Source organism: Nannobrachium achirus (assembly GCF_963921795.1).
Source record: "Nannobrachium achirus genome assembly, chromosome: 16".
Classification (NCBI taxonomy): Eukaryota; Metazoa; Chordata; class Actinopteri; order Myctophiformes; family Myctophidae; genus Nannobrachium; species Nannobrachium achirus.
In genome coordinates, this window is record NC_137823.1 from 28,924,188 (window position 1) to 28,950,261 (window position 26,074).

The 26,074-nt window shown below is 43.5% G+C and overlaps 2 protein-coding genes across 2 annotated transcripts in view; one reads left to right on the forward strand and one right to left on the reverse strand.

Annotated features, from left to right (window-relative positions):
• Positions 1-1,817: 1,817 nt before the first annotated feature.
• Positions 1,818-2,591, forward strand: LOC308300949 (histo-blood group ABO system transferase 2-like; the record flags this gene model as incomplete). The annotated part of the gene is made up of 1 exon (XM_080744847.1): positions 1,818-2,591. One exon carries the CDS (start codon positions 1,818-1,820, stop codon positions 2,589-2,591), a length of 774 nt encoding a protein of 257 aa, XP_080600973.1.
• A 4,813-nt stretch (positions 2,592-7,404) lies between these two features.
• Positions 7,405-26,074, reverse strand: part of emilin1a (elastin microfibril interfacer 1a) — a 42,665-nt gene continuing 23,995 nt past the window's right edge. Inside the window, exons 3-13 of the mRNA XM_080744417.1 lie at positions 25,309-25,520; positions 24,102-24,201; positions 21,542-21,650; positions 20,773-20,946; positions 17,483-18,475; positions 16,697-16,984; positions 14,789-15,203; positions 13,548-13,673; positions 12,195-12,212; positions 11,319-11,453; positions 7,405-9,374 (exon numbers count right to left, since the gene is read on the reverse strand). Of these exons, the coding sequence (XP_080600543.1) occupies positions 9,055-9,374; positions 11,319-11,453; positions 12,195-12,212; positions 13,548-13,673; positions 14,789-15,203; positions 16,697-16,984; positions 17,483-18,475; positions 20,773-20,946; positions 21,542-21,650; positions 24,102-24,201; positions 25,309-25,520 (2,890 nt within the window). The 3' untranslated portion in view covers positions 7,405-9,054. The remainder of the gene's footprint in view (positions 9,375-11,318; positions 11,454-12,194; positions 12,213-13,547; positions 13,674-14,788; positions 15,204-16,696; positions 16,985-17,482; positions 18,476-20,772; positions 20,947-21,541; positions 21,651-24,101; positions 24,202-25,308; positions 25,521-26,074) is intronic.

Here is a 26,074-nt window from a genome sequence, read left to right on the forward strand (position 1 = left end):
GAATCCCTAGATCAATTTACACACAGTCTTGTGAGTGACTGACTCTGTATGTATGGCTGAGTGACAGAAGAGTGACAGCCATTGAAAGTATTATCTGGGGTCAAGGGGTTTACTATTGAGACGCCATGAATGCTGGACGAATGCGATACCATATTGTTCTGTCATGGACAAGGTCGCTTATCTTCAAGGTTGCTTGCTTTTGCTGGAGAAGGACCTGCATGAACCCGGTGTATGCATTAACCACGGTCAACACTAGATGTCGCTGTAATGTAAAGTAAAGTGTAAGTTGACTCTTTCTGCAGAGATGATATGAAATCAGGGCCCTTTTCCAATTATGTGTAGGCCTAATTGTCTGTGCTTGTTGTGTTCTCGTGAGCCTGAGGGACTTTTTTTTTGCTGCAGGAAATCAACCAGCCCATGTGAAAACTACTTGTTGAAACACCAGTGGTGGATAAAGCGAAAGTTGCTCAGTTAAATTTGTACTTTACTTGCTTATAAAAATACAAGCATTCAATTGTACAACATTGTATTAAAAAATAGTGTGTGTGTGTGTGTGTGTGTGTGTGTGTGTGTGTGTGTGTGTGTGTGTGTGTGTGTGTGTGTGTGTGTGTGTGTAAATGCATATATATATATATATATATATATATATATATATATATATAAACCCCGTCTAGTTGTTAAGTTGTTAGACTTCCATGTGGGAGACCCAGGTCAGAATCCCGGGCGTTACAATGGTGCCATGACCCGAATCGGGTTTCCCCGTGAGAGGAGGTCAAAAGGGGGGTGGGTGTAGCAGAGTGATTCACAACCTCAGACTGGTGGCCTCAAAAGTCTTCTGGTTTAGATGTTGGACTTTCAAGCGGGAGACCCGGGTTCGCATCCCAGGTGTCACACATAAATACCTGTATATCTAGTCTTAAATATACAAAGTGTGTCTGCTTCACTGACTGAAACTGGGAGGAGGTTCTACAACTGAGGTACTTAAATGCTATGGCTATTGTTCTGGCCTTACTGTAGGTATTCTGGGAACGTCCATTTTTGCATACTGTGGACGCACCGGTCTAGCAGCATTCTCGCAGGCCTGTAAATGCACAGATTTCCCTGAGGCTTGTGGAATGCTTCATTCTTCTTCATGTCACTCTCAACTCATTGTTGTGACTCGCCAGCCCCTTCACTGTGATTGGTGCACCTGGAATGACATTAATGCACATCACTTGCCTGTACGGCAAACCTGTTAAGTCTGTTAGTTTTCTCCTGCAGATGGTTATGTATGTATGTGTTGAGGAGAGCACCGCGAGGGCAAGGTCTTCTAGTTGGGAGAACAGAGTCCACTGGATGCACCTGGGTCGGCTGTCGTCTTCCTCAAAACCCAGTCGATGGCCATCAGCATGTTGGACTACACCCGGATATATTCAGGCATCTAAGACTGTTGGACTACACCCTATATAGGGCCTTTATTAATAAGACTGCAGAAGGAAGGAAGGAAGGAAGGAACCAAACCACACCAAGGGGTAAAAATGAAGCGTTTCTTTTGTAAAACCCGTCGGTCCTCGATATTCAACATTCTATTGATTCTTGGGATAGCTTTAGTGCTGTTAAAATGGAGTTCATCTGTGGAATTCGGTTGGGTAGGGCGGGCCGCCGGCTACCCTGAACTCACGCCGGGCCCGGAATACAACCCGCCGCCCCCCGAGGTCCCGAGGCCTTTTCCGCCAATGGATTCGGACCGGTCCTTGAAGCAACCAAACATTCTGACTGCGCCGCAGCGTACTGACGTTGTACTGGCGACGCCGTGGCTAGCGCCGATAGTTTGGGACATGACGTTTGACACAGCGCTGTTAGACGCCATCTACGAGCCGCGCAAGACCACCGTGGCGGCGACCGTCTTTGCCTACGGCAAGCACACCCAGGTGAGGGACTTTCTGGAGACGGCCGAACGCCACTTTTTTGTCGGCTATAATGTCCACTACTACGTCTTCACGGACCAGCCGGGCGAGCTCACTTCTGTGGAAATGGGCGCCGGCCGGGAGCTGTTCGCTGTGCTGCAGCATGACATACACGTAACAACCGGCAGGATGAGACAGATCCAGACATTAATAGAAACGGGGCTTCGCGGCCACGCCGACTACATCTTCTGTTTTAATGTCAACATGAAGTTCCATGCTCACTTTGGAGCCGAGACCCTGGGGCAACGCGTCGCAGGGCTGCACCCAGATTACTACTTCAGAGAGCGCACAACGTTTTCTTACGAGCGCAGGCCGGCCTCGAAGGCATATATGGCCCCCCACCAAGGTGACTTCTACTACCAGGCGAGCATATTTGGGGGGGAGCTGGTCTACGTCCATCATCTGGTGTCGACATGCGGCCACAACATGGAGCTGGACGCCCAGCAAGGAGTACAGGCAGTGTGGGACGACGAGAGTCATTTCAACAAATACCTGTGGTTCCATAAGCCCACCAAGGTTTTGTCTCCGGAGTATCTGTGGATGGACGCCATGCCCTTAAGCAAGCACGAAGTAATAAAAATCAAACGATTGTCTTCGATCGTCAATGTCGATATGGGTCCGGGATATGCCTTTGTATGGTTGTAGTATTTATATTTGGAATTCAATATCGCTGGAGGTGCAAAGGGGTGCATCCTACAACAAACCTGGCAGTGTTAGTAGGAGAAGTACCAGTCATACAGATTATGTACAACACTATAACCATTGTCCCGTGAAATGTGATCACAGGTGAGACAAAATGGGTAGAGTGAACTCATTCTGTGTTGAGAGAAGATGACGTGTAGCATCGAGGAACTTTCTCCACTGGAAGTACTGCATGTACTTCACATTATCATTGTCCAACTGAAATAAATACTTTACCAATGATCTGGCATCGGAGAAGTGAGAAGTCATTGATATGAATGAAAGAGTCAGGTGGAATGAACTCTTCTTAATTATCTCTTGGTGGGCCCAGAATGAACGTGATTCTGGTGGGCCTAGAATCACCGTTCCCACTGCCAAAGGTCCGTTTACCTTTTCTGTGATGTAGTCTCTGTGGATGGATGGAGTTTTCAAATGCAAGGTAAAACTTGCAACTAGCCAGGGTTGGGTAATAGTCCTCAAAGCTCAGCCATACTGAGCCCGAGAAAGCCCCAACATAGACATGGACATTGATGTACTTTTTTTTTAAATTCATTAAAGTATTTTATCCTGGCACCTACACTGGCTGTCACAGCGTCACGCTGTTCGACACAATCCAACAGTCCACCTTATCTTTCTTTCGCAAGACAAAATCATCATCTGTCACAGTTTTCTTTGTTATATTTTGGAAATGAGGCTGTGGGGTTTTAGGCACGTTTTCATTGAATGTTTTTATGATAGACAATTATGGCATTCCTTCATTGTAAAGAGATTGGTCATATGTCAGCTCACAGCTATCTATATTGAAGTAGATCAAACAGTCACTGAAATCAAACTTTGAATGTGCTGGTGGGGTCCATACCAAGACAATCGGCTGGGAGGCGCGTGTCGCTATTTCTACAAGTCATCTTTTCGACAACCAAACCTAACCCTAACCCTAACCTCCGCGGGGTGAGTAGCGATACCTGCCGACACGCCGTTGTCGAAATGATGTGCGTTCGAAAAAGCGAGATTTCCTCCAATTGGCTTCCTGTGGTTCTCACTGATTTGCCGCATTTCAGATGTGCATGAATCAGAAGAGAAGTAAATCAAACATGCTAACAATGTGCCTATCACTCCCCAAACAGCTATCATCACAAGAGTAAATTGTTGCTTAAACCCAACATCTTTCTCCTGTGGAGTAAAATAAATAAGTTAGTGTCACAATGTCTTACAATTAAGTTAAAGGACAACTTTGTTTTTTTACAACAAGGGTTCATATTTTAGATTGTAATTAGAGAAAAGACAAGATCTTTGTCGTTAAAATGTTTTAATTTACTTCGTTCTATCGTTTTAGTGATTTTAACGATTTTGATTTGCATGCATGCCCCCAGGTTGGGGGCAAATGTTTCTCAGCTACAAGTGAAAGTTGCTCAGTTAAATTTGTGCTGTACTACTTGCTGTACATTACCACTTGCTTTTTAAAAAGCACTCAAAAATAGCCTACATTTTCTTTCCAGTTCCAGTCTTATTATCAATGCATTTCTGTGTTGAAACTTTGACACGCAAAAAAGTGTAGTCCTATGGTTCCCAAGGAGGCAATAAAAAAACAAACAAAAAAACAATGCATATATAATTGAGGAGGGAAACCACTGTATAATGCGTGTGTGTGTGTGTGTGTGTGTGTGTGTGTGTGTGTGTGTGTGTGTGTGTGTGTGTGTGTGTGTGTGTGTGTGTGTGTGTGTGTGTGTGTGTGTGTGTGTGCGTGCGTGCGTGCGTGCGTGCGTGCGTGCGTGCGTGCGTGCGTGCGTATTTTTAATATATTGTATTTTTTGGGGGGAGGGAGGCTTTTTATGCCTTTGTTGATAGTTATACAGTAGGTTGACATGAAATGGAGAGAGAGATGGGGGGTGTTGTGCAGCAAAGGTCACTGGGATCAGGAATCGAACCCGCACCACGCTGGTAGTGCGGATAGACCATATTCAGATTATCCAGAAATAATGGACAAAACATCTTGAAAATTGCCAGGCAGACAGATACCGGTATCAACCCAGACAAATGTACATTAGTTTGTTTATGTGTTTGTGCGGAATATGCCAATTGCACAGAATTATTAAAAAGAGAGAGTGTAGCAAATTACTTTGTTTACAAATTGTGTCATTGACAGAATATAAATGGAATTCAAAGCCATGAAATAATGCACATTGCACTTGTCTTACGTTATGTGGAAATAAAGCAAATAAAAGAGAGAAATAAAAGTTATCAAGTAAGTTATCAAGTAATGTCATTTTATCAACTGGCCCGTGGCCCCTTGGCATTTTTGTAATCTGGCCCACTGGTTCAGAAGTATCCCTGCCGTAGGCTAACTATACAAACAATTGGCTTAAAGGTCGTACAGACTACTCAGCAGACGCGTTTTGAGAACAAGACCTCCTCAGGCAGCATGTGAATTCATGTAAAATAACTGGAGTCACATCATAATCACTTGAATAGCAGGTGTGGTAGGAGTCACATCATAATCACTTGAATAGCAGGTGTGGTAGGAGTCACATCATAATCACTTGAATAGCAGGTGTGGTAGGAGTCACATCATAATCACTTGAATAGCAGGTGTGGTAGGAGTCACATCATAATCACTTGAATAGCAGGTGTGGTAGGAGTCACATCATAATCACTTGAATAGCAGGTGTGGTAGGAGTCACATCATAATCACTTGAATAGCAGGTGTGGTAGGAGTCACATCATAATCACTTGAATAGCAGGTGTGGTAGGAGTCACATCATAATCACTTGAATAGCAGGTGTGGTAGGAGTCACATCATAATCACTTGAATAGCAGGTGTGGTAGGAGTCACATCATAATCATTTGAATAGCAGGTGTGGTAGGAGTCACATCATAATCACTTGAATAGCAGGTTGTGGTAGGAGTCACATCATAATCACTTGAATAGCAGGTGTGGTAGGAGTCACATCATAATCACTTGAATAGCAGGGTTGGTAGGAGTCACATCATAATCACTTGAATAGCAGGTGTGGTAGGAGTCACATCATAATCACTTGAATAGCAGGTGTGGTAGGAGTCACATCATAATCACTTGAATAGCAGGTGTGGTAGGAGTCACTTCATAATCACTTGAATAGCAGGTGTGGTAGGAGTCACATCATAATCACTTGAATAGCAGGTGTGGTAGGAGTCACATCATAATCACTTGAATAGCAGGTGTGGTAGGAGTCACATCATAATCACTTGAATAGCAGGTGTGGTAGGAGTCACATCATAATCACTTGAATAGCAGGTGTGGTAGGAGTCACATCATAATCACTTGAATAGCAGGTGTGGTAGGAGTCACATCATAATCACTTGAATAGCAGGTGTGGTAGGAGTCACATCATAATCACTTGAATAGCAGGTGTGGTAGGAGTCACATCATAATCACTTGAATAGCAGGTGTGGTAGGAGTCACATCATAATCACTTGAATAGCAGGTGTGGTAGGAGTCACATCATAATCACTTGAATAGCAGGTGTGGTAGGAGTCACATCATAATCACTTGAATAGCAGGTGTGGTAGGAGTCACATCATAATCACTAGAATAGCAGGTGTGGTAGGAGTCACATCATAATCACTTGAATAGCAGGTGTGGTAGGAGTCACATCATAATCACTTGAATAGCAGGTGTGGTAGGAGTCACATCATAATCACTTGAATAGCAGGTGTGGTAGGAGTCACATCTTAATCACTTGAATAGCAGGTGTGGTAGGAGTCACATCATAATCACTTGAATAGCAGGTGTGGTAGGAGTCACATCATAATCACTTGAATAGCAGGTGTGGTAGGAGTCACATCATAATCACTTGAATAGCAGGTGTGGTAGGAGTCACATCATAATCACTTGAATAGCAGGTGTGGTAGGAGTCACATCATAATCACTTGAATAGCAGGTGTGGTAGGAGTCACATCAAAATCACTTGAATACAGGCAGGTGTGGTAAGGTTGTGGTCTGTCTGTGATACTGTAAGTGGCCTACATCAGTCAAGATTGAAATGAGAAGATGGAGATTAAAAGCAAGAATCTTGCTCCTAACAAGAATGGGAGCACCTGAGGGAAAAAAGGACATCATGGGTAAAACAAAAAACGTGTGGAATTTTTTTGTCATACAAAATGTGAAGAATTATTGTTAAGTGCACTTTACAATAAATCATTTCAAAATAAAGAAACCAATCAGAGGGGTTGTGTAAATCAATAAACATATTACCATATTAAGCCAATCACTGGTCAATATCAGATACATCCACATGCACACACATTCATACATACCTACACATTTGACACGATTTCACATGCTGTTTGAAGGCATTCAAACTATTACTTTGCATTTGTCTCCCCCCCTCAATTGTTTTTGCACTGTATTAAAACTTAAATAATAGTGAAAATATCATATCTACAACGCATTGCAGCACGTTATGAGACAGCTATTTTCAGTATATTCAAAATAAGGCTCATGGTTAATACCTAATGTACGTTTTCCATTCTTAGAAATGTAGTCAAAAGTACAATATTTGTAGTGAAGTAGCGAAGTGAAAGTCATAATCCAAAAAATACAAATACTTAAGTACATGTACTTCATTACTGTCCACCACTAGTTTAAACCTACAGTAGATTATGTTGAATAAACAAACGGGGTTACACAAAAGAGGTGCCAAATAGCTGTGGTGTTTGCTTTATGACATTGCACCAAGACCTATCCAACACATTAAAATTCCACAACGAAATCCAGACAAAACTCAAGACTGCTTGGATAAACGGTGTAAAAGTCTGTATTTGAGGCACACATGTGGTAAAACATACAAAAACACATCCAGTACCTGACAAAACATATCGAGTGGTAAGTTATAAAATAAAACTTACTATGGCAAAAAAATACAATATTTACATTCTATAGGGGTGAACAATGCATCCAAACTTGTGCTGGTTTCAAAGTTGACAGTAAGACAGACCTATTAAGGAGTGAAGTAAGGGGTCTTTCTGGCTGTAAAGGATATAGGCATAGGGTAACAAAACCCAAATGTATTGATATTTGAAATTGTATTTTACAATAAAACATAAAGTCACTATGATGTCATATATGGCCCACTCTGCTGGATAAGTGCACTGTAGCACACACAACATGACATGTGTGATGATAACACAGTTTAGAGTTATAGCCTCTGAACCAAATCAGTCCGATAAACATTCTTCATACTGTACCATGGTTCCTGGGTACAATAATAAGTGTCTCATTTGGGCTCACTGCATTTTAATTAGACCTCTATGGAGAAAGGAAGAGCGCTCGCTCACGTGTGTGCGTGTGTGCGTGTGTGTGTGTGTGTGTGTGTGTGTGTGTGTGTGTGTGTGTGTGTGTGTGTGTGTGTGTGTGTGTGTGTGAAAACAGGGGAATCTTTCTTGGCACAGACACAAGGGCATGTGCAGCCTCATTACTCGCTATCTATAGCCCTAAATAGAAATACCACTGTCAGAGAAACGGATAGTAACAGCCACACAACTTTAAAGCTTGATCCTCTGCAGAAGTTTTCGATGACCCTTGTTTAAGAGTATGAAAAACTCCTCATTCCTCCTTGCATTGTTTTTACTTCCCTCCTCCGTGTCCTTAGGTACTCGCTAATGGAATGTTCCTAAAGTGATCCTTTTCATTGTTTGGTGAAATCCTGTGGTTTCACTGGTTTGCTATCGAGTGTGCCGCCGAGTTCATTGTCCTTCTCTAAAAGAATAGTGGTTTGAACTGTGCTCCCCCGAATGCATTTATTTATTTTTGGTTGTCTGCAAAGGAAAATGACCTCTGCCAACGTGACATTTTGGCCAGCATGCTTGTGGTCAAGAAGAAATTAGCACTGCGTGCTGAGGGTTGGAAATGACAATCGACACGTTCACTGGAACAAAAGAAAAACACCCTCCAAATATTCCATACTGATATTGTGTGAGTATTATGAAGGGGAACATATCAAATTTCTTCATTCATTTGACTTCAACTTTTGATGAATAAGTGACATCTGGCTTACAATAATTACATTATAACATTCAAGTTTATACTGTGACATTAAACTATTTCATTATGAGAGAACCCTGCAGTGGCATTTCTTTCCAAAGACGACAGAATGTCAAAGAGTAAAAAATAAAAATTAATAGCTCTTTGCTCCGATTAATACTTTCCTTAAAGCTGTGAAATACAAAGAAATCATTGTGATTGAAAATTCCTTCATCGCACTAAATGTACGATATCAATTCCCTCTCTCCTTGCTGAATTCATTCAGTCTTGCCTGCAGAAATACTCATGTCCGTCCGCCCCAACAGTCCAGCCAATGGCTTTGTCGCAGACGGGCTGGCAGACCAATCATAATTTCAGATACAGACGATCTGCCTCCCACAGACCAATCACGCTGAGACTGCCATCCAATCAGACGGTCTCGTATAGCAGCATTCCACTGAAGATGGTCAAAGGTTCTGAGGAGTGGGCCAGCTTTCCAGTGACGAGGTCAATGCAAACCGTGTCTCCAACTTTCATGGGCAGGATGATATTAAAGACAGACAGGGCCCCTGGGGTGTGTCGGGCCTCTGCCATGGGCTTCTCCAGGCCCTCTGGCTGGTACCCAGCCGAGTCCCCGCGGGCCACGCCGATGTTGGACTTGGACAGCACCGCTTCAATTTTCACGTTCTTGTGGCCTGTCAGGGTAGCGCTGAAGAAGTACTTGCCACTAACCGGTGCGGTGAAATGCCCTGGAGGAAAGACATGGGTTCACAGGGGAGGGGGTTGAAGTTACAGTAGCACTGTTGTATGACTTGCCCTATATAATTTAGAATTTGAGTTTTAGAGATTCCAATTCCTTAACGGTTCCCTTTAACGCGTCCTATAGGGCAGTGTTTCTCAAACTTTCAAATTTCAAGGTCTCCCCTTAACTCTGACAGTGTACAAATGGAACCAAATGAACCTGATAGGGTTCATTTGGTTCCATTTGTACACTGCTACCGAGTTACAGACTTGTATGGGTCAATTTAGACCCCCCTAAAGGAACCCAGTCCCTGGAATCCACTTTGAGAACCACTGCTATAGGGGATTCCAACTGAAATCTTACAGGACTATAACTCTGAAAGAGTACACATTTGTATACTCTCAGAGTTATGATGGTCCTTGACATTAAAATGTATAGTAACTGGTGTAGTAATTGTATAGCAGACGTGAAGTCCACATACCGGCTCTGACAGTGTGATAAAAAACAGTTTCCGGAAACGGTTCCACATTTAATGGAACCGTTTCCGGTTCCTCAATTTTGGATCCGGTTCCTCCGGTTCCTCCTGTTTCGGATCCCAAAACTATCTAGAATGAGGATTACCATCTACCATCACCAGTTTTGGGTGTGTCTTTTACAGTTAGATTTATATTTCTAATGCCCCACTTTTTTTGTAGAACATAATCTTAAAACAAGCCTTTAAAAGGATCCCTGGCTAATATGACAAATATGCCTTAATACACTATAATTGTCCTCTATAACTACAATGTAAAATTAAAAACACCTCAATTATTTTATTTCTTCTAGAAATAGCTAATCTTTCACTCAGGGGATATGCCCATCGCAAGTTGATGATGTCATAAATGTCATGTGTGATCTATCCCTATGGAAATTATGGCAAAAAAACAAACAAAAAAAACCCATTTGAAATATTGATTTGATGCTCACATTAACCATAGGTAGTATTACGTTTGTTTTTATTTTCACATGCATGCCATAAATTCCATAGGGATAGATCACACATGACATTTATGACATCATCAACTTGCGACGGGCATTTCCCCTATTGAGTGAAAGATTAGCTATTTCTAGAAGAAATAAAATGATTGAGGTGTTTTTAATTTTACATAGTTATAGAGGATAATTATAATGTATTAAGGCATATTTGTTGTATTAGCCAGGGATCCCTTTAAGACAAATAAAGTAGTAGTTACTACTGTAGGGAAGCCATAAACAACTAAGCGACACAACAGAAGACACCGAAATAATAAAGAATACATGCACAATATTTGATTACTTCTATTAAAGACATCAAGGGCTTATAGATACAGTAGCATACAAGAGTGAGAGCCAAGGCAGAGACATAAGGAACAATGTGCAATACAGTTCATGTGCTATATTAGAATCTCTGACATTAAGGTGTTTTAGAGAGACTCCAGCGATGGAGGACATTCACAGACACAAGGACCTCCTTAAATCAGGGGTCTTCAACAGGGGGTCCAGGACCCCTAGGGGATCCTCAAAATCTTCCATTCCTTTTATTAACAACTTGAACCCGAGCGACTAGCGGCTAATGGGCTACATCCATGCGCAGCCCCAACGTAACGGTGAGATTTAAAGTTAATTCTGTATATACAGTAAACACGTCAACGCGTCGTGGGCCTCCTGGGACATCAAAGAGATTGGCGTGTAGACACCTCGTGGGCACCCGCTGTGTTAAGTATTAACAGTTCAAGTGGTTAAATATCTGAAAACAAAAATGTATATGAATCCAAAATACACTGACGATTGCGCTGTCAAACGATGAAACCATATGGAATCTAGGAAAAGGTTGTGGGGGTCCCTGCTTCATCTTTCTCTCAACTAAGGGGGTCCTTGGCCTGAAAACATTGAAGACCCCTGCCTTAAATTTTCAACTGAGCCCAAAACTCACCTGTTCGTGGGTTATAGACATTATTTTCATTGACAAACATATGGTTGAAGAGGATAGTTCCTGGGCTTCCCATGGGGCGAGTGAGGGCAGCAGAGAAGGAGAGACGTGGCACGTTGGCGTCTGACCCCGCCGGACCTAATTCGCGGGAAAACAAGACATCACAGAAGTACTGTAAGAGCAGAGGTTGATTTGAAATGAAAGAAATGGAGATGAAAAATCAACTGCTCCTTTTATATTCAATTAGAACAATCTATACTATAATTTTGCGAATGTCTGTCTGAGTGAGTGTCTGTCTGTCTGTCTGTCACAGCGTTTCTCCTCAGTGGCTGGAGCAAATGATCTGAAATCGCATCACCATTAGCATATGAACACACCTAACAACTGTGAAGCCCGTTTGTCACTTTCACAAATCATATGCTGTATATTAGCATTTTTATGGTGTAACTACTATCTATTCTGCATCTAGCATGAGGCATATCTATTCTGCATCTAGCATGGGGCAACATGTTTAACCAGCTCTGTGTGTGTGTGCGTGTGTGTGTGTGTGTGTGTGTGTGTGTGTGTGTGTGTGTGTGTGTGTGTGTGTGTGTGTGTGTGTGTGTGTGTGTGGGTGGGTGGGCGGGGGGGGGGGGGGGTGTTGGCTGGCCCTCTTTCAGATGTTGTCATGTAGATCGGTACACAGTATCTCTGTAGCCTTTAAACGAAACGGGTATTTCTTACATTGATGCTCCTACATATTATCATGCAAGCACCAGAAAGTTACTTTCCATCCCTCATATACTGTGTGCACAGTGCACACCCCATAACCCACACACTGCACATCATTTCGGAGCTCATATCTTTGAACGGGTAAGGACTAGTAATAATAACACGTACCCTCTTCACCTCGGAGACCTGTAATGTAAGATGAGAGATAATATGAGAACAGTTTCACTGAGAGTTGCTGATGATTTATTATTCACATTATGTCATCGCTCCTTGCATAGTCGTAAAGTAACTGAACCACAGTAGATTATGGGGAAATAAAATAAAGTATAAGGGGTATTTCACTTTCAAAAACTCTTGTGGTCATTTTATCGTCTAATCAGGCTTTTATGAACACCCTGAACAGTTTTTAATTTGCTTCATTCAGGATTTAGATATTTGATGTACGGTAAATGTTACCAGGCCCTCCTCCTGCAGGACGCCTCCCCATACACACCCATTGTAACTTCAAACTCCATTTTAACCATGATAGATTCATTAAAAACTGTTCAGGGTGTTCATAAAAGTCTGGTTAGACGATAAAATGACAAACGTTTTCAAAAAAGAAGTGAAATATGCCTTTAAAGCTGAAATGAGCAATATGTCTGATAACAACTCTGAATAATGAATTGAGAATCCTTGGAAACGTTGCAGCATCACAGCTCATTGTTTACTTTTCCCCCATGGTGACGTCAACATGCCAGTCAATATGACCATGGCTGGTTTGTCAGAGTGGGAATAATTAATGCCATTCAGACTTTCCCTGTAAAGGGGGCCTCTGCCTCTGCATACCATATTATGCAGCTTTGTTCATGAGCTGCTCAGCTAGTAGCTTGCTACTGAGCAGTGATGTTTTTGACAGCAAATTTTGATTTAGTTTTAGTCATAGTCTTTTGAATAAAATGTCATTTAGTTTTAGTCATAATTTAGTCACCTGAAAAGTTTTAGTTTTAGTCTAATTTTGGTCGACTAAATATCATAAGACTTTAGTCGACTGAATCTACAGTTGATTTAGTCAACTAAAATGTATTTTTTGATGGCATCGTAATGACTGATTTTAGACTTGATTCCGTGCTGAAAATAGCATCAATAGATCTACAAGCTCACAACGCGTCGCAGCGCGACGCGTTGTGAGCTTGTAGATCTGCTATTTTCAGCACGCAAAACACCTGAGAGCAAACAAACAAATACAATTACTCTCTTCAGCACTAGCCCCTCCCTAATTTTTATTTTGTCGACGAAATAGTCAATATATTTAGTCTTAGTTTTAGTCATCACAGCTTAGTTTTTGTTTAGTTTATATTTCGTTTTCGTCAGTGAAAAAAACACAGTCGACAAACATTTTTCGTCATAGTTTTAGTCGACAAAATCAACACTGCTACTGAGACAGGAATATTGAACAGAGAGGCCACAACGTTATTATACTGAGTCTGAGTTCACGACAGTAACAGTCATATGTTTCTTCGTGTTTAATTTGATCTTTACCTGGGGGTCCCACTGGTCCCCTCTTGCCTTCTCTGCCCTGGGGACCTTCTTTTCCTTGGGCCCCCCTCGGACCCAGGGGACCCGGGAAGCCCCTTTCGCCACGTGGGCCCGGCAAACCGGGCGGGCCTGTAATAGAAATAAAGCACACCCTTGAGAATGTTTGTAGAGACAGTACAGCTGGAACACTCCACATCGGAAAGTACTCTCTTTACTGAGATTGTCATCTTCAGAAAATACAATCGGCAGACCAAAGACGTTTACTGCATGTCCGAGACATCAGAGATTTAAACTGGTGTGCCCTTCACCCGCAACCTTACTGAAACTCCTCTTTCAGACAGTCTGCAGTCTTAACAGACTTCTAAGTGAATGTTATGCGGGACAACAGTTAATCACCAGGCAAAGACATGGCGGATCCTTCCTTTTGGTCTGTTTCTTCACATGGCCTGACCTTGCCTCCCATCTCGCAAATTCTCAAGCAGTATCCCATGCAGGGGCGTCACAAGGGGGGGGGGGGGGGGGGGGGAGTGGGACTGAGTTACTAGGGCCCAAGGTGGAAGGGCCCTAGTAACTTTAGCTATTGAACAATAGCAGATATACAAGCTCACAGCGCGGCACCGAGTGCCGCGCTGCGAGCTTGTAGATCTGCTATTCTTGAAAAGTCGTGAAAATGTGTGCAAATCTTTGAATATATGTATTTTTTAAGCGAACATTTGTTACTCAAATTTTGCTTCTGGGGGGGGTCCCTGGAACTAAATATTTTGAGATGGGTGTCCGTGGCCAACATATCATCTTGGGGGTCCTTGACATGAAAAGGTTTGAGCACCACTGACATGGAAACATAGGTTTCTTGCACACATTTTCAAAATGTGTCAAAAATAGCAGATCTACAAGCTCGCAGCGCGGCACTCGGTGCCGCGCTGTGAGCTTGTATATCTGCTATTTTTCAATAGTCAACATTCATGGGGGGCCCACAGTGAATCCTTGTACCCAGGGCCCAGAATTTGGTGTGGCGCCCCTGATCCCATGTCTCAAATTCAGATCCCATGCCCTTCTGTTACTGAGACTCACCCATGACATTCCGTTCAGATTCACCAGAACATTCAAGTTTATCATGTGTGTACAGTAGACTACAAGTATTTGTAATTCTGCGATAACCCCACGGACACAGCATTTTGTTCTCCCATATAAGAGAATAAATGTCAAACAAATAAAAACAACAACCGCTGTCTCAGCAATCTCACCCGTGAAGTCCTGTTCGGTGAAACTGTGGAACTCCTTGACCACTTCCAGGACCGACGTGTTCAGCGTGTCTAGCCGGTAGTGGACGTTCTCCAGCTCCACCGTCTGGATAGTGTCGATGGCGTCGCCGTGGGCCGCGACCGTGGCGTTGAGTCCATTAACGCAGACCCACAGGCCGGAGACGTGGCGGTTCAGGCCCTCCCTGATCTTCTGCAGGCTCTCGGAGATGTTGTCCAGCCGCCCGCACACGCCCTCCATCTTGGAGAGCCTCCGCTCCAGGCCGTCGCTGGACCGTCGGCACTCGCCCACCTCCTTGACGTAGTTGCTGGTGATGGTCTGGATCTCGCCGCCCAGGCTGCCGAAGCGAAGCTTGGAGCTGTCGATGTGGTCCGTCAGCTCTCTCTGGATCTTGTCCACCTTTTTTTGGAGGGGGGGAATATACTTTTTAAATGTGCGTGAAAATGTGAAAATGTTGTCAATGTAAGAGAGTGCAGACTGGACAGAAGCAACATGTGTCTGTCTCACTCGTGTTTGTGTATTTGTCAACTGCCTTTGCAGTAAATGAGCATGAACCACACCGATCTGGACTCATCATTTCAGTGAAGTGTGTAACATCAACAGGGGGTCCGGTTTTTTTCACCTTTAACCACCCTAGCATCCATATTCTGAGAACTTAAGCCAAAAATAGCAGATCTACTGTAGGTCACATGACTTTGATAGCTACATTTTTGTTCAGATTGTCTGTCAGTCATTTCTACAAGACGCACACCCTTTATTTTGAACGATTTCCTTCAAAATATATTATTCATGACTTTCTGCAACCTAAGAACTTCAATAAGTCTTAGGTCACATGACTTTGATAGCTAAATCTTTGTTCAGATTGTCTGTCAGTCATTTCTACAAGATGCACACCCTTTATTTTTAACGATTTCCTTCAAAATATACTTTTCATGAATTTCTGCAACCTAAGAACTTCAATAAGCTGTTTGGTGTAGAGAGTGAAAAAGTTAAATTTACTGAATATCAGCGATTTGGTTAAATGTCTGAAAAAACACATTAACACAAATCCAACATAGACTGATTCATGAAATCGACGAAAATCGATCGAAACACAATTTTATACAGTATGTACTGGGGGTCCCTGCTTTATCTCCCTCTCAGTTAAGGGGTCCTTGGCCTGAAAACGTTGAAGACCCCTGATGTACAGTACAGCAAAGAAAGCTCTGTGGGATTTTTCCTGTGGGAAAGTTAAACATGAACATAATTTCTAAATCACACATACCTGCTAAATAACCGAACCCCCCAATGTTATGGAAGGGAAACCTATCCAAGGTAATTCAAGCTTGTCTTTCCTTGCCTTCGATATTTTCATATCTACCGTAAGGCTAAGATAATAATGTATTTTGCGAAAACCAACATTGTAGACAATATACTGTGCATACATAATGGAATAATGTTGTGTTTAACGAAAGCTTGCTGCATCATGTTCTTATTATTATCAGCAGTAGCAGTAGTATAGCATTTAGCACTGTTATAATAACCCTCTCATCAGTGACTAGAAGAGAATGTTAGAGAGGCAGGGGCTGACATTTCCAAAAGGGCCTTTTGGTGAAAATATTGAAAATAGCATGTTGGCTATTTTCGGTACTTTATACTACACTAAACTAAGCATAATCAAATCAATTTCTACATAGATGTCAACATAAGATGCTGCATTCAAGTTCAGGAGAGTTTGGACAAGGCAATTCTCTTGAATGCCTTCTTCAGGTATGGCATGGAAAGAGGGGCATTTGCATTTCTTTCACCATAGTGAAAACAGCATGCATGGTCTGGAGAGGGCACTTTTTACAGATGAGTAAAAGGGCAGGGGCTCAAGCCCCCGTTGATGTGTGCATGTGCCTGATCCTCACCTCAGAGATAATGTTGTCCTTTTTGCGGGTCAGGTCCGTCAGGGTGTTGCCATGTCGATGCACGGTCCTTCCCAGCCCCTTCAGCGTGTCGTTGATGGAGCTGAAGGTGACCGTGACCCCGGACAGCTGTCCCTGGAGGGTCTTCAGTTCCCCTCCCAACCTCCCACTGTGGACGCTGTGACCCTCCAGTTGCTTGTTCAGGTCCTTGAGGTTGTTCTTGCACTGCCCAGTGCACTCCTCCACGTCCTCTCGGAGTCTCCCTACTTCCTCCTGAAGGTTGGAGCACACCTGAGAGAGAGAGCAGGGGTGGGCGATATGGAAAAAAAACAATGAGCGGTGTCAAGATACACGATCTTGTCGCGATTCTTTTTCGTGTTGGTTTTTAGGGTTATTTTTCAAGTTACTTAACAGCACAACCACCTACAAGGTAACAAAAACTAAAAGAAAAAGGAGTAACAGACCATTTAGACCAGTGGTCCGCAAAGTGGGGTCCAGGGACTCTCTGGGTTCCTTTTGGGAGCTAAATTGACATTTGGTTTCATTTGTATAATGTCAAAGTTAAGGGGAGACCTTGACATTTTAAAGTTTGAGAACTACTGATTTTTTAGACCAAAATGCATGTTTAAATGGATTCTGCAATGAGTCTCTGTATCAACAATTCAACAGGATTTCTTTTATAAGGCTCCCTCACTGTATCACGATATATACGATATCCCTGAAAAGGCATATCGTGGAGACACTGTATCGTCAACGATATTTATCACCATATACATCGCCCACCCCTACCTGAGAGCAGACGGACTCGTCCGAGTCGACCTTCCTGCGCAGGTCCGTCAGCTCCGTCTGGCACTTGCCCAGGGCGCTGTTGGTGGCGTTGGTGAACGCCCGCAGGTCTTCCTCCACGCCGCTGCATATGGAGCAGTCGTCGAGGTCGCGGCCCAGCGTTTCCACCTCGGTGACGATCCGGTTGAAGTGTTCGCCGTCCTCCCCCGTCACGGCCTTCACCTTCCTGACGTCCTCCGCCAGGCCGATCACTCTGTCCATCAGCGAGTCCCCGGAGACGGACAGGTCCTTCAACCTGGTGTCGAACTTCTGGATCTCCTCTTGGTTGGCGACGACCCTCCACTCTAACGTTTTGACCGTGTCCTCCGTCTTGCGGCCCGTGCCGTTGGGCCCGCAGGTCTCCGAGCACATTTTAGTGACGGACGTCAACCTCTTGTCGAGGACGGCCGTGACGTTGTCCAGCTGGCCCAAGCGTCTGCTGTGGTCCGTGACGGTGTCTCCCAGAACGGCCACGTCCAGCTCGACCTTTCCTATCTTGAAGCTGTGGTCCTCCAGTCGGCTGAGGACCATGTTACGCATCTGGGTGACCTCTCTCTGCACGGCGTCCTTCACGTTGTTCCCCGTGTTGGAACACCTCTGCTCCGCCTTCCTCATCGTGTTGTTCAGCCTCTTCTCCACTTCTCTCAGCCTGCCGTTCAACTTGTCCTCCGTCACTCTCCCCTTTCCTCCTCCGCCCGTCCCGGCCAGCTCTTTGTCCAGGCGCCCCTTGATGACGTCGAAGCCGTTGGCCGTGGAGCCCACGCGGACCTCCAGGTCGGTCAGTTTCTTCTGGAGCTGGGTGACCGTGCTGCAGCACTGCTGGGAGCGCTCCGTCTCCCTGCGGCTGATCTCCAGGCCCTGCCTCAGGTGCTGGTCCATGGAGCTCAGCAGCTTCTCCAGGGCTCGGATCCTCTCCCTGTCCTCCTGCTGCTGTCGCCTCAGGTCCTCCACACCTGCCTGAGCCCCAACAGATATTTAATGAATGAATGAGTTCATTTCGAACATTAAAACATTTTAAAACCAGTAAGACTCCCTAATCGGGAGATAAGCGACCGTCAGGTCGCATACACAAACTTTAGAAGGGCAATCGTAGCCAATCAGGAGGGAATATGGGAAATGGGACAGATCCATGTTGATGACATGACTTTAGAGATACTGTGTACCGCTTTGCGAGATTTGAGGGCAAAATCTGTAGGAGCTGTGTCCAAAAATGTGTTTTGCAAAAATTGGGCTGATGGTGGCGCTAGAAGAGGGCCATGTGAGAAATCAGGAGCAGAGGTTGTGATTTGCCATCCAAGGAGCGTGTGTGCAAAGTTTGGCATGGATTGGGGCAACAGTGGCGGAGATATGAGAAGGGCAAAAGTTTAACGTGTGACTTGTGACAGACTGACAGCCGGTGGAGGTTTTGATAGTAACTGCAACCTGACGGTCGCAATAGAATACAAAACAGAAGAAAGAAATAACATTAACAATGTCCGAAAAGGAGTAGGTTGAAAAGTAAAACTTAGTAAGCTCCTACCCCCCTTTTGCCAATGCAAGATATCTTCACTTGCATATTCGAACAAAAATAGAAAAGTAAAATGACTGCAGTAACTAGAAGCAGTGCTCTTCCGAGCACAGGTCTCCACCAGGCCACACAAATCAGCCTGTTATAGCGCCACCATGAGGCTGATTTAAAAAATGTGGGGCAGAGGTTCTGAATTAGCATCCAGGGAGTGTGTGTGCTCAGTTTGGCAGCGATCGGGCCAACGGCGCCAGAGATTAGCTGGTAACAACCAGGCCACACAAATCGGCCTGTTATAGCGCCACCATGAGGCTGATTTGAAAAATGTGGGGCAGAGGTTCTAGATTGGCATCCAGGGAGTGTGTGTGCTCAGTTTGGCAGCGATCGGGCCAACGGTGACTGAGATTAGCTGCTCACAAACTGCGAGGACGCACGGATGCACGCACGCACGGACGGACGGACGGACGCACGGACGGACGGACGGACGGACGGACGGACAGACGGAGGGGAAAACATACTCTCCCTCAGCCTTCGGCTGGTGGAGACAATAAAAGCAACAACTCATTGATACTAACTGAAAACAGGGCTGTTTTGACTCAATAGATCAACACAGCCCTTCCACATCCGAATACCTCTTAAATGTGATCTTTTTATGTCTCTTTTTGAAGTGATTCATGTTTGAACTTCTATTAATGGTATGGTTTTTTGTTCCTTTTCTTTTATTTGTGCAAAAAGGCAGAACGTACCGTAGAGGCAAGGCTATAAAAAAGTGAGGTAATAAAAGCACCAATTAAGGGAACTTCATCCTCCAGTGGTATTTTAACACCTGCAAGTAGATATAACAACAGTATAACAGAACCTGAATCCACGCACAAACAGACAATTACAATTGACACTTTAGATCAAGGGTCTTCAACAGGGGGTCCGGGACCCCTAGGGGGTCCTCAGAGGTAGAAACTTTTTTCTCTTTTTTTCTATTAACCACTTGAATCCTAGCATCCATATTCTGAGAACTTTAGACAGAAATAGCAGATCTACAAGCTCACAACGCCTCACGCTCCGAGGCGCTGTGAGCTTGTAAATCGGCTATTTTCGGCAAAGAAGTTTAGTGTAGAGGGGGAAAAGAGCAGACTAGTACAGTACAGATTGATATTAAAGTTATGTATTGACTATTCAAGTGGTTAAAGGACCGGTTCACCTCTGGGACAACCAGATCTTATTTTATTGTTGTTTGGGACACGATCAACACAATCCTGAGTTATTTTTTTAGTTCAATCTGTGTTTTTAGATATTTTAGTATTTCAGCATGCTACAAAGCATCATATTATGATGCTTTGTAGCATGATATTGCATCATCTATTGTGTCATATGATACAAAATGACCAATCCGCCCCTGAAATACTAAAATATCTAAAAACACAGATTGAACACAAAAAATAACTCAGGATTGTGTTGATCGTGTCCCAAACAACATTAAAATAAGATCTGGTTGTCCCAGAGGTGAACCGGCCCTTTAAATATGTATCTGAAAACACAAATTGACATGAATCCAAAATACACTGATGATTGTGCTGTCAAACAATGAAACTATATGGAATCTATGAAAAGGATATGCGGGGGTCCCTGTTTCATCTCTCTCTCAACTAAGGGGTCCTTGGCCTGAAAATATTGAAGACCCCCGATTTAGGTATTCAGCAGACACTGTTAATCCAGAGCGACACAGTAAATAATGTGAGCTATTGAGGCTGACCTGGCAGGCAGAGCAGGACAGGGACACCCTGGACTCCAGCTCTCTGAGTATGGTCTCCTTCAGAGTGTTGATAATCTGACCTCCTCCACCCCTGGCTACCCCGTCCAGCTCGTTGGCCCCTCCATTCCCATTACCCAGGTGGTTGTTGATGTTGACCAGGGTCTGGTCATGGACCTGACGGGTGGAGACGGAAATTGAGAGAATGAGGTGAATGAATTATTGAAAGAAATAGTATGTTTTATTTCAGTGGTTCTCAACCTTATCAGGCCGCGACCCCCAAAAGAATTATATTTGAACTGGGGACCCCCCCACACCCTGACAAGCACTAAGAGTTGAGCCATTACATTTTGTATAGCACATTCTATTGTGCAAATAGCCGATCTACATGCTCACAACGCCTCGCGTTGCGAATTTCGGCTTCTAATATTTGACAATTTGTCCAATGTTTAATATGTCATTTTAGAGGTATTAAAACGTCCTTAAATTGACTCTTTAGAAATGTGCAGATACCTTCTATACACTTAAACGTTATGTGGTTTTGTTTACTGTTGAGAGAGAAAACAATGTTGCACATTAAGTTAATCATCTGGCGACCACCCAAAATAATTTGGGGACCCCCTGGGGGTCCCGGACCCACAGGTTGAGAACCACTGTTTTATTTCATCATATGGTAGGTAGGTACTGTACTGTAGGTAGATAAACGTACAGTAGCTAGACAGATAGACTGACTGACTGACCATTGGATCGATCCATTGATGGATGGATTTACCTGTGTTGTGTTGTAGAGCTGGTCCAGTCTGGTCTGGATGCTGTTTATTGTCTCCTTCATGTGTGGCTGAGCTGCGTCTGAGTGCACACTGGCTCCATTCAGACTGGGCCTAAACACAAGGGGAGGGAATGAAGGGGGAACAGGAGAGAGAGAGAGAGAGAGAGAGAGTGAGAGAGAGAGAGTGAGAGACAGAAGGTGGGGGAGAGGGGGGGGTTAATTGTTTTTCCTAACATTGACTGAGCTCTACGGTAAACACGTGGGGTGTATTTAACACTTTGTGCCAACAACAGGGGATTGTGGGTAAGTAAATGGTTGCCATCCCTCTGAAATTGGGCAAAAACAAAACAGGGAATGTTGTTTGGGAAGGAATCGCATGAGGAGCTGATAGGAATCTGTCAGGGATTAGTGACATAGTGAGGTTGGATTTGGATGTGTGGAGAAGAAATATATGTCCCTCAATTGAGCAAAACTCCCAGGACACGGGAGTGTTTTTACTCTACAGTGCATACACACACAACTCGGCAGTGTATATATCGTCGCTGTTGGGTGGAAACCTCGTATCTCCAAGTTTCAAATTTGTATGTTCTTTCGCAAAGTTCGTACAAGGCTGTTCGTACAAGGCTGTTGTTCGTACAAGGCTGTTGCACAAAAGTAGTGAAAACAGCAGATCTACAAGCACACAACGTGTGCTTGTAGATTGGCTGTTTTCACTAGTTTAAATCATTTTTAAAAAGAAAAATGCAAAACAAACGGTTTTGGACATACAAGGTTTTCACCCGACAACGACGATATGCGTGTCTTACGTAAGGGTTGATAATGCTTTTAGACCGTGCTCAACTCCAGTCAAAGTATGTGCAGATATATGGGTCAAATATTACTCAACTACAAGTGAAGGTTGCTCAGTTAAAGCACTGGACTATCGCATCAAGACATGTTGTGAGCTTGTAGATCTGCTATTTTCCACCGTATTTCATTCATTCATTCATAATGCTCTTTTTTCCCTTCCTAGAAATGTAATGGAGTCAAAAGTGCAATATGTTTTTTTTTCTCTCTAAATGTATTGGAGTGAAGGTCTTGAAGTATCCGAAAAGTACAAATATTCAGATAAAGTACAGACTCTAAATAAATGTACTTAAGTAACAGCACTCAAGTAAATGCACTTTGTTACTGTCCACCACTGACCAAGGGGGAAATGTTTATTAATATGCATGAATATGTTAATAATGCATCAGATCCTGATCACAAATGCCACTAATATGGAAGGAACAGAAGATGCTGATCATGGAAAATGGTCTTGTGCTGCAGACATGGCGAAAAGCACCAGTAAGCAGGAAAACGGCAATGTGTGCATGCTGAAATGCTCCGCTGTCCGCAGAATGTCAGTGCATCCCAGCCAGAATGTCTTCTCTCTTCATGATAGAAGACAGAAGACATTTCCTGGGATTATTTCAAACTAGCCCTTACCCGTTCAAAGATATGAGCTCCGAAATGATGTGCAGTGTGTGGGTTATGGGGTGTGCACTGTGCACACAGTATATGAGGGATGGAAAGTAACTTTAACTGGTGCTTGCATGATAATATGTAGGAGCATCAATGTAAGAAATACCCGTTTCGTTTAATGGCTATAGAGATACTGTGTACCGATCTGCATGATTTTTGGACAACATCTGTAACAGGGCCAGACAACCCCACCCGCCTGCACACACACACACACACACACACACACACACACACACACACACACACACACACACACACACACACACACACACACACACACACACACACACACACAGCTGGTTAAACATGTTGCCTCATGCTAGAGGCAGAATAGATATGCCTCATGCTAGATGCAGAATAGATATAGATACACCATAAAAATGCTAATATACAGCATATGATTTGTGAAAGTGACAAACGGGCTTCACAGTTATGTCAGGTGTGTTCATATGCTAATGGTGATGCGATTTCAGATCAATTGCTCCAGCCACTGAGGAGAAACGCTGTGACAGACAGACAGACACTCACTCAGACAGACACTCACTCAGACAGACAGACAGACAGACAGACATTCGCAAAATTATATGTTTGATGGGCAGAGGATTTGCATGCATCAGATGCAGAGTACGTGTAGTACTTTAATGTCCAAATTCTCCTGAACAATAATAGTATGAAACAAGGAAATCTAACCCATTAAGACAGTGAATGCATGTGTGTCACGTAACCACTTTAACCATTATGTTTTATACTTTTGGCTATTCAAAGATATTAGATATATAAGCTCTGAGCTTGTAGATCTGATATTTTTTTTAAACTGTGACAATTTGTGCAAATATTTGAATATTATTTTAAAGCGAACATTTTTAACTCAAACTTTGCTTCTGGGGGAACAAATTATTTTGAGATGGGGGGCCGCGGTCAAATACATATAATTCTATCGTAATTCTATTCTAGCACTACAGATAAAGAATTTTAAAAAACATACGTCTTTTCAGAAAGACATTTTTAGGTATTTTTCAGGTGGGTTAAACATAAAAGCAACGGAAATGGGTGCACCTACAGTCTGTCATTGATGCCATGTATGGTGGACTGCATGGTGTGGAGATCTTTGGTCAGACTCCGGATCTTCTCCTCCAGCTGTCTTATCTTCTCATTGTCACCTTGAGACAGAGGACGTGTTAGGTTTACCGTCACCATACATACATCTCTTCCAAGTAACAGCCAATGACACAGGGCAGCTGGCTGAATTCAGTCGGACTATAATCTGGGCATGTATCAACCGCATATTTATTTAAACATCATTATCTTGTACATTTATTTCGTACCTCCATAAAAGAACTAGGGCGCTTTTTCGGAGATGTTTGGGTGACTCACAAGATACATTGAGCACCTCTTGATTGGTTGGGAAACATTTCAAACGTTATTTGGATGTTCAGTATACTGTAGTTCGTCGGGCAAGTGTGTGTGTAAGCTGCTAAGCACATCAGACTTTGTATCATGGACTGTTCTGAATTTTCACACAGGAACAATAAATAGACGGTGGTGTTTCTGTATGTACTCAATAACCCACTTGTACTTATTAAAGATGAAATCTTTAATAATCGCCAATCCTAGATCATATCACCAATCCTAGATCCTCTTATACTGTACACACATAAAGTGTAAGACAAAGTTTTACCATAAAATAACCCATGCAGAAGGGTCAACTAAACCAACATCTTGTTTATTTTTCATCCTGAAGCCATACTGGAGTACCGTACACACAGGGACGTGCAGAGAATGTTAAAGAGGCAGGGGCTGACATTTCTAAAAAGGCCTTTTGGTGAAAATATCGAAAATAGCTTACCTCCAAGCTCACAATGTGTCGCGCTGCAACGCGTTGTGAGCTTGGAGGTTGGCTATTTTCGGTACTTGATAGTTGATACCACACTAAACTAAGCATATTAAGTCAATACTGAAGATGTGGCATAACGGCCTGGATTTCCACCACAGAGAGGGCAATTCTTTCAACATAGGATGATGCATTCAAGTTCAGGAGAGTTTGGACAAGGCAATTCTCTTGAATGTTGCCTTCACGTATGGCATGGAAATGGGGCATTTGCATTTCTTTCACCATAGAGAAAACTGCATGCATGGTCTGGCGAGGGCACTTCTTAAAGACAGATAAAAGGACAGGGGCTCAAGAAGCCCCCTTTGATGTCTACCGGTATGTGTGCATATGTCTGGTGGTACTGTATGTTATTATCGTTTGTATGTTCCCACAGTACCTCCTCCTCCTCCTCCACTGCCGTGTCCCCCTCCTGTGTTGTAGCCGGTCTGCGTGACGCGGGGTCTGCCCGCGTCCACCTGGGCCTCCGTGACGCCCGTCCGCGGGCCGTCATGGCAGTCGTCGCCCGAGTAGCCGTGGCAACACTTCCACTCCATCTCCGTCACCATCTTGTACGCCACCTTGTACCTGGGCCTCCTGTAGGTCCGGTACCTGTGGGGAAGACCAGGCAACAGTGAAGTAGCGCTGCTGCAAGTATACATTATTTTTCTTCTTAGCGATTATTCTATCGATTACCTTTTTTAATAATCAGTTCTTGGTTTTTGAAAATCATTTCAGCGAATCACATAAAACATTTCTAATGGTAAATGTTGCATATATATATAGCGCTTTTATCCAAGGCGCTTTACAGAGATGGTGCATTACATTCACCCATTCATACACACATTCATACACAGATGGTGGAGGAAACCATGCACCAACCTGCTCACCGGGAGCAACTAGGGGTTCAGAGTCTTGCTCAAGGACTCTTCGACACTAACTCTGGGGGAGCCCGGAATCGTACTGGGAACCCTCTGTGTTCTAATGACGGTTTATCTACCCCTAAACTTTATAAACATACTTAATGCATTATAATCCACTTATAACACTGTAGACTTATACTTACTCATAAGTATACTCATACATGCTCATATAAAATGCTTTATAATGTGTTATGATTATTGTCATATGTCATATGTCATATAAAGCATTTTATAAGGTCATGT